Source organism: Triticum dicoccoides, chromosome 7A (genome assembly GCF_002162155.2).
Source record: "Triticum dicoccoides isolate Atlit2015 ecotype Zavitan chromosome 7A, WEW_v2.0, whole genome shotgun sequence".
Taxonomy (NCBI): domain Eukaryota; kingdom Viridiplantae; phylum Streptophyta; class Magnoliopsida; order Poales; family Poaceae; genus Triticum; species Triticum dicoccoides.
The window spans coordinates 576,493,328-576,503,025 of NC_041392.1; the positions used below are offsets into that span (position 1 = coordinate 576,493,328).

Below are 9,698 nucleotides of genomic sequence, written 5' to 3' on the forward strand. Positions count from 1 at the left end.
AAAAAAAAATCTAATATGGTTAGAAGTTCTGGTTTCAGGGGCACTTCAGCTATTTTGGAAGCACCACAGTATTTAGGCCAACATAAGCTGATATTCAGAAGAATCACACTTTATCTGAGATTATCTAGAAATCCAATAATTGGGCTGGCTGACATCTTTAATTAAGTGATCTGGAGTAGCATCATGTGAGAAACAGCAAAGCTAGCAAGGTGTGACGTGATTCACTCTGCTGGCCACTGATCTGTCGATGGGCCTGAAAATGGCACTTCATTCATTTCTGAATGCTAATTTGTGCGGCATCTTTCAAAGGTGTGAGTAGGGCCATGAATCAGTGATCTTATTGGAATCTCAAACCGAAGGGGGTTGGAACTGTGTATAGGAGGTGCAGAGGTCCTTTAGTTTCAGATCTTTTCATAGTCGCAAACAGCGACCTATGTGACATTAACAAATCTAGCAGATCATTACAAGTTCTAGTTTCAGTGTTACTTGCTTCGGCTATTTGGCAGCACTACTGTATAGGATAAGATGCTACTTAGGAGCAGCTAAACTCAAAACAGATATATGTGGTAAACTTACGGCATTTTGAACTGAAAAACGGTGAAAGAATTAAGAATTTTCGGACACATGTTACTTACATTGTCTCAGCTCTGCATACTTGGCAACATTTCCAAATACTGGTCCTAATGTATCTTCATGTTTAATTCTGCAGCTATGTTCAGTGGTGCTAATGTCCGGGCTCATCATAATCCTGAGCAGCGCCGCCAAGATCACTCACCAGGTGCAGGCCCTCATGGGCCAGACCACCAAGTGGCACGCCTGCTGCACCATCGAGCCGGTCCCGGACGACGAGATAGATCCGGGATCCAACCAGAACTCCATGCTGGAGGAGTACCCCGAGCCCGAGGACGAGAGCGACTGTGAGTCCAGCGAGGAGACCGGCGACGAGGACATGGTGGAGAACACCAAGTTCCTCCAGCCTCACATGCACGTGATCTCCTTCCAGAAGAGGCAGGCACTAGGTACGTATGATCATCGACAGTTATCATACATTTCGTCGAATCTTGGGGCTGATGGAAAACGCTGTTGCAGTGACCTTCCTGGAGAACAACAACGCCGGCATCACCGTCTTCGGGTTCACGCTGGACCGGTCGTACCTCCACACGATATTCATGCTCGAGTGGACGTTCTTCCTGTGGCTGCTGGGGAAAACAGTCGGCTTCTCGTGAAGACGAGGGACTGTATGCACCAAGGTTCTATTCTGTTCCATGTTTTTTTGCTGTTGTGCTCCGTTTGATCCTTGTGTGAAAAGAGAAGGAGTAGGGTTTTTTGTGTGCGCGTGCGGGTGGCACGTGAGTGGTGTGCACTTGTTCGTGTGTGTATGCTAGCAGCGATTTGGTATGCTGATGATCCTGTAAATTATCATGGGTTGATTGCATGTGGATGTAAGGTCTATGTACAGTGATTAGAGCATCTCTATCTAGCAGACCTCGTAAAAGGGCCGAACCCGTATAATTCCGGCGAGTATACGGGTTCTGCTCGTTTTTCTAGCCAGAGTAGACACCGTATCCGTGGCCTGGCCCGTATGGCCCGCAAAAAGTCTCTCCCCACCGCTATATATGCGGTTTCACTGCTCGGATACGGGTCAAACCTCGTAAAAGGGCCGAACCCGTATAATTCTGGCGAGTATACGGGTTCGGCCTGTTTTTCTGGCCAGAGTAGACACCGTATCCGCGGCCCGGCCCTAAAAAATTTACTGTGGCCCGCAAAAAGTCTCTCCCCACCACTATATATGCCCCACTGCTATATATGTGGTTTCACCGCTCGGATACAGGTCAAACCCTATCCGCCTTCGCCGCCGCTCCGCTGCGATTCCCCTCCTCCGCCCAATTTCTCGCTGCAGGCGAGCCTGAAAAAGCCATGGATTGCTACGGGAGCTTTGGGGATGACGCAGAGCGTCGCGCCAGATCCGACGCCGCACGCAAGCGGGGCGCACGGAGGTGGCTCAACCGCGGTAGCCGGTCGCCGCCAACGTTTGAACGCCGCGAGCTGGTCGAGTTCGAGCGCAAGCTTGCCCGCCGCCACCACGCCTCATTCGGCTCCTCTGCCGCAGAGAGCTTGTCCGCGGGCGCCTCGAGCTCGTGGCTCAGTCCGATGAAGAGAGAGCCGGAGGAACTCGGGCCGCTCGCCGTCAAGCTCGAGGCCGAGGCGCCGCCGCGTCGAGGAGTGATTGACCCCAAGGACTACCTCCCCCCGGGGCAGGAGGAGCACCTAGAGCGTGTCGTCATGGAGCGGTCGGCGAGGGAGCGGGAGGAGGGCGAAGTGCGCCGCCGACGCGAGCTCGAGTACGAGCAGATGTTCCCCAGACGGGTGTTGCGGCGTTGCAGGTCCGCCTCCATGAAGGTGGAGCAAGCCAAGTTCTTCATCGACCTCGACCCCTCCGACGAGGACTTAGCTCCTCCAGCTCCTCCGCCGTGCCGTCGCTGCCGCGAGCTCATCAATTTTTGGTATCTAGGCTCGGGCCCACAGATTCCCCCACTAGTATGATCAATGTAGATGAACTAATGTATGATCAATGTCGTTGCAAGTTTCTCTGGCGAATGCTTTTCTTAAAATTTTACAGTTTCATATACGAGGTCTGATCTGCAGCGCACGAATTCAATCCGCAAATCTCATCTGTCTGTAAACACAATTTGCGGGTCGGCATTATACGAGGTCTGCTAGAGATGCTCTTAGATGGGTGCTGTAGAGATAGCCTCGTGCATCGCAGGTTGGCATTGCAGGTTTATAATCTCGGGTTGTAACTTGTAAGCCAGCATCAGTTGTAGAGCAGGTGTGTCAAAAGAAAAACTCTTTCCTTTATTTATTTTTGAACCGAAAACCGTAGAACAATTGTTCTATGGTATATTTTTATTAAAATAAAATAAAAGTATGTTACGAGAGGATCAAAAGATCCCTAAATACAAGGAAAACTTAGTCAATTCCTGCTCTTGGAAGCATTAGAGCTGATTTAAAACATGTTATCTAGCCACTGTTTGAAGCTTTGAAAGTGCTTCGCCTTTAGCTTGTGCTGTAGGAGCTTCTGATCTTGCTTGAGGTGAAAACGCCAAAAATGTACCGTATGTGGCAGACCTCTGAAAACTTTCCCATTTCTCTTATTCCAAGTATTCCAGCATCCAAGAATAACTATTTCTGTGGCAAATTGTTGCGGAATTTTTCTATCGCCAGTAGTGTTTCCTCGTATATTGAAGTACCTCTTGCCTTATGGGAATTAGAGTGTTCCAACAATACTGTGCAAAATTACAGTCCCAAAGCAGGTGAAGGGCTATCTCTTCAGCATTCTGATTGTAGTTTCGGCAGTGAGGATTGTTCAGTTGCACGCCTTTTCTCTGTAGGAGTGATCTGGTGTTGATTCTACTGTGGGCTACTAACCAGAAAAATATCTTATGTCTGAGTCTGCTAGAGCTCTTTCAAGTCAACTTGAAGATAGGGTGTACCTCCTCATTACCCATTAGGTGTTTGTACATGTGCATTGAAGAGTATTTATTTTGAAGGCCATTGCAAGTCCATTTATCCTTCCCATATCTGTCCGGAGAGGGGATAATATCCCCCAAGTTGAATGAATTGATTGTAGGCTGTGTTGGATAAAGGAGTGTGGAACTGTTCAATCCAGCTTCCAGAGTCACAAAATTCTTGGACAGACAAGGAGCCCCTAATAGCAAAAGAGTGCAGCTCTCGAAAATTTTGTTCCAATATATCTCCTTCCTCTTTCCTTTATTTTGGTTCTACCGGCCTTCTGTTATCCTCAAGAAAATGATTTGTACTCCATATATCGATATGAATCCTACGGGATATGATGGTATTTCATATTCAGTACAAATATAATAGTCAAAGCATTGCAATGCAGGTGAGGGTGGTACATCTAATAGTGCTTTTTTTTTTGTGTTAGTGTTGCCTGTGTGCATCCTAACTATGCAGAGGCCAGATATGTACTCATGCTTGTATCCACTTGGTGCTTCATTTTTAAGTTATAAAATTCATCCGTTGTTGAAAAAAGAATCAAAGCTCACTCAAAGTGATGCTACGGATTGGCCCACTTTCCAGTATCTGCATATGGCTCTTTCTGTATAATGTGTCCTCGTGGCGATTGATGGGCGCATCCATATCCCGTTTGAGAGCTCCTATGCAACGCTTTAGGCGCCAAAAAGGATAGCTGGCGCTTGCTAGCTTTCTTCACAGGCCGCAGCCCAATAAGGCCACCTCCCTCTCGCGCCTGCTCGGTTTATGAAGTTTGCTGGTTTTCTTTCGTTATTACTTATAGTACGACCTTTCCCTAAAAGAAACTTACAGTATGATCTAGTGTACTACTTCGTGTGTCCCGACTGCGACTAGCAAGTCGGGACGGAGGGAGAACTTGCCTCAAAAAGAAAATAAAAACTACAGTCCTACATGGCCAGCGGTTTTTATCTACTATACCACATGGCCAGCGGTTTTCAAAATATATGAATAAAACTTCATGAATCGAGAAAAAGTTTATGGTTTGAAAAAAGTCATTTTTAGTTTTTTTTAATTTAAAATAAATCTTGAAATTTTTAATATATAATCATGAATTTCAAATAAGTTCATGACATTTAAAAAAGTTCGTAAATACTGAAAAATTCATAGATTTTGAAACAATGTAAGCGGATTCGGAAGAAGTTCACTAATTTAATAAAGTGCTAGATTTGAAAATAGTTCATGAATTTCGGAAAAGAAGTTCATGAATTCAAAAAAAATCATGAGTCTGAAAAAACTTCACCAATTTTTAATAAGTGTGTGGACTTCAAAATGTTAACAATATTTGAAAATTAGTTCACGAATTTTACAAGATTTCAATTTTTTTTGGAAAACTTCATGAAAATTGGAAAATTTTCATATTTTTTAGATAAAATCACAAATTTGAAAAAACTTCACGGGTTTTTAGAAACTTCATAAAAACTAAAATGAATTTGTGGATTTGAAAAACATTCACGCATTTGACAAAAGTTCACGAATTTGAAAAAGCTCACGAATTGAAGAAATAGTTTATGATTGAAAAAAAGTTCACAGATTTTGAAAATGGGAAATAAAGAAAAAGGAAAAAAGGAAGAAAAACTGGCCGAAACAAAACCGAAAAACATGTGTGTTCTAGGCGCAAAACATGAAACAAAAGAAGTATTATTAGGCACAATAGGTGAGTCGTCTGTGTCAGTTACTATGTTCGGAAGGAAACCTTGAGGTTCCTCCTTTGAATCTCACTACCTGCAACATTTTTGTAGATTCAATAAAATGGGCCAAGCCCAGGATGCAAGGGGGTGTGCATCGGTTTGTTGAGTTGCCTTTAGGCGTCGGGGTCTCATTTGTAGGGAGACCGTGAGATGGGCCGGCCTAGGCGCGTGCGATGCCAGAACCCCCCTTGTCTTTTCTTTTTCTTTTTAACTCTTATACTCCCAAATATTCTAAAAATATATTTAAAAAATAATGCGTCAAAAATTGAAAAATGTAAATCAAACATGGGAAATGATTAGCTTCAACCGACTGATCTTTCATTGCCCATCCGCTTCCTCACGCTTGCGACGCGTGTCCTTATGGGACCAGTTCGTTCTTATCCTCACGCCAATGTCCACGCCTCTCATTCCTGAAGCTTTTCGGTGGGATCGTTTTCTTCTCCTTTCGTCCACCCCGTCTGCTTCCATCTCCCCCCACTCTCTCTCCTTGAGCCGGCGCTGCTCATCCATCTCTCTCATCTCCCCTCTCCTCCATACTATGTTGCTGCATCGGGGACAAGCCTCATGCATGGGACATACCTTGTTGACCAGATCCATTGCATGCCTACTTCAAGGCTCCGGCGTTGTAGGGCCCCAGATGTTACATGCATGTGTTACTCACCGTCGAGATTTGGATGAAATTTACTACATGATACTACAAGTGCTTCAGGCGGAATTTTCGCAACAAAGGTCTTGTTGCAGGAATATGGAGAAGAGGTCGCAGATGATGTAATTTTTGGAACAAGGAATACATAGAAGTTTTTTTTTGCAACAATGGTCTTGTTGCAAGAGTGCATAGATGAGGCCGGAGATGTTGTTGCAATTTTTGCAACACGGATCTTGTTACAGGAATCTAGGAAAGATGCCGGAGATATTCTTGCAATTTTTGCAACAATGATCTTGTTGCAGGAATACGACAAAGGGAACAAGGATTACTTGCCCCCGCGTGCCGGCGGCAGCTGATTTTTTGTGGTGGTTGGGGGCGACATCATTCTGGGCGCAACTCTGTCGGGGACGGTGGACAAGGGAGTCTGTTTCTGAAACAGAACCGTTGTCGCGGAAATTAAAGAGGGATCAGCCGGCGCGAGGTGGTTACATCGAACGGCTGTCAGCGCTCTGATCCAACGGTTGTCCAACCGGCGGATCATTATAACATGTCCGCCGGCCGACGCCTAGCGTCGCCCATCAAACATTGGAAATATGTTAAATACGTGTAGAAACAAATGTTTATCATGTATACAAAATATATACAATGTGTATTTAAAAAGTTGATATGTATTAAAAAATGTCAAACGAGCATTTAAAAATGTTAATAAAGAATTTCAAAGACGTTAATCAAGCATTTAAATAATTCTAAATGCATATAGAAAAAATGTTTGTCATGTAATGAAAATGTATTAAAAATAGTGTTTATGAGAAAATACTTTATCATGCACTAAAAATGTTAAATGTGTATAGAAAATGTTTCTGATGTACAATAAAAATGTTCAACCGACATGAAATAAAAGTAGACATAAAAAACCATATATTTTAAAAATGCTAACTATGTCTTTACAAAATGTTATACATGTATATGAAAATGTACACTATGTGTGAAAAACATATTTATTGCCAATAAAAATGTTCACTAGTTACTTGAAAAATGTTTACCTTGTATTCAAAAAGTAAAACTTATATTTTCAAAACATACATCTTGTACTGAAAAATGTTCAACGTGTATCAACATAATGTTTCACGTCTACACTGAAAATTACATTGTGTACTGGAAAAAAGTAGATATGTGTTGAACAAAGAAATAACCAATAAAAAATTGAGGAAGAAACAAGGAAAACTAATGAAAACCGAAAAATAAGCAAAAGAACAGAAGAAAACCACTGAAAAAGAATGGAAACATCAAAACCAAAGAAAAAACCAAGAAAAAATGCGAAGGGAAAAACCAAAGGAGAATATATAATAAAAGGAAGTCCATGAAAACAGATAAAAAAACAGAGTAAACCGGAAGAAATTATAGAAAAGGAAGAAACAAAAACAGTTAAACCCAAAAAAAAAAGAACATAGAAAACAGCGAGAAAATAAACAAAACAGAAAAATACAACCATAGAAAACCTAACCAAAAACCAGTACAACGATCTCCCAAGCGAGCGAGGAAAAGAAACGAGCAAACCGCTAAATGAGTCGGCCCAGAAACAAAGCGCGAGGGAGTTTATTCAAGCGAGCAGAGCATATATCTCGCTATAACCAAGTCTTGCGGCAATTGATGCCCTTTTTTCTTCGCTAGTGTGACCCCCACTGAATTATTATATTTTTTGAAATCATCCATGCAATGTCCCAAATATTGATCCATATGCTTACGTTTAATTCTATTGTTGCTCTCTTTAAATTTACTTCGACTTGGCAACTGTTGGGTATTTTTGTTACTATGATACTGCTTTGCCACATACATCACTTCTTTCAAACAAGCATTTGTTTCAGATGTGGTTGAATTGACAACATAATTGCCAACTGCTAAAGTTTTTAAATACTCTTTGGCTCTTTTGTGTCGAGTCAATAAATTTGTGTTGTGACCCCCTACGTTTGTGGATCATCATCTATACATTATTGCATCAATAACAAGTGAGCCACTCATGTTTTGTTGGAATTCCAAAATGCATAATTTTGTATTTATTGAAAAAATGATTATGAAACTACTTAAAATGGGCTATTTCTTTATATTTTTACCCAGCTTAGTTTTTAAAGAAATACTTGTACTTATAGGATGGTGAGCATTTCCAAAATCTGGAGTTGCCCTAGCATCTTGAGCTATATTCCCTCCTTTCCTTTATGTAACGTGTATTATTTTCAGGACGGTGACCAAGGCACATAATTATAGACTAGTTAGGACGAAATTATCCTTGACAAATTTGTTGATTAGTGCCAAATAAATCAGTTAGTACAGGAAAGTAATAGATACATGCAATCGATAAAAAGATACTTTTCTTCTTCTGTTACAAGGGAAGATATAGGCAATCAGAAAGTAGATACTTACCTTTTCTGGAGGACTAACAAGGGAATTATAAGGAAATATAAGAAATGCACCTTACATTTTGAAATTTTATCAAAAAACAAATACACCTTATATAAATAAACGGAGGGACTAGGTAACAAGGCAAAATGTGTTGTAACCCATCCAGTGTAAACTGAATTGCATGACACACATCTGGGACCAAAGTTCCTTTCTGTGTGCCACATCGAAGCATCACAAGTCAAATCAATATAGTGTATTACTCCAAGTAAAAAAATGAATTACTCACTAGGTTCTCCAGATTAAAGCTCCATGCTAAATCAAGCAAGCGAAAAGTGTGGAACCTAAGAACTTAAAGCGTGGAGGTCAAACAAGATGCCTAGATTGCTCGTCCTCTCTTAATTCCTTTTTTTTGCGTGAAATCTTCTGATCTATTCATAAATTGAAAAGGTAGTATAAAGAACACCGGAAGTAAAAAATACATCCAGGTCTGTAGATCGCCTAGCGACGACCACAATCACTGGAGCGAGCCGCGCCGCCGTCTTCACCCTCCCTCATTGGAGCCGGGTAAGCCTTGTTGTAGTAGACAGTCGGAAAGTTGTTGTGCTAAGGCATCATATGACCAACACACCATAATAACAACCGCTGCCGATGCAGAGAAGCGTAGATTGAAAGGATCTAACTTGTAGACACATGAATACAGATGAACGGAGACTGAATCCTGTGAGATCCGCCAGAAATAAACCTCCACGCGCCCTCCGGCGATGCTAGAAACACCACCAGAACTGGGACTATGCGAGGAGAATCTTATTCCATCTTCAGAGTGTCGTCACCATCTCGCCACTCTGAGCATGGCACAAACCCTAACAAAAACAAAAAAATCATGAAAAAAACCGAAGCCCTTCACCGGCAAGGCCAGGATCCACCGCGTCTCCATGACCCTAAGACCATAGGAGACGAGATAAGCGATGGTGGCACCAACGGGAGGCGGGAGAAACCCTAGCTAGAGGGTCCTCTTTCTTCCATCAATCCTCTCTTAATTCGATGGATTTTTTTCGTCTCACACATGATAAATCACCCCGTGATAAGGAAACCATCTTGCAGAAATTTGATTCGACGTTATAATGATAATTAAAGTTAATATTTATCCTGCCAGAGGGCAACATAAAAATTGGACATACTTTGTAAAGAAAAAAATACATGCTTAATAGATAAAAATTATAGTGAAAGTCCCTGGTTTGAAAAGAAAAGGCATGTTTAGGGCACATTTAGATGTGCCTTAGTATTGTACATTTAAACGACTCAATCAAACATAAAGAAGAACAAAAAATACCCACATGAATCTCCACCTAAAATCAATGACCTATGACTTATATGTGCAATGTAGGGCACATCCAGATGTGCTTTGCTTTAGC

At 41.9% G+C, this 9,698-nt stretch overlaps 1 protein-coding gene across 1 annotated transcript in view; it reads left to right on the forward strand.

Moving 5' to 3' along the window:
- The window catches only part of LOC119327576, a 2,959-nt gene extending 1,501 nt beyond the window's left edge, over nt 1-1,458 (forward strand). The window contains exons 2-3 of the mRNA XM_037600675.1: nt 710-1,019; nt 1,090-1,458. Of these exons, the coding sequence (XP_037456572.1) occupies nt 728-1,019; nt 1,090-1,226 (429 nt within the window). The 5' untranslated portion in view covers nt 710-727 and the 3' untranslated portion in view covers nt 1,227-1,458. The remainder of the gene's footprint in view (nt 1-709; nt 1,020-1,089) is intronic.
- Nucleotides 1,459-9,698: the final 8,240 nt, after the last annotated feature.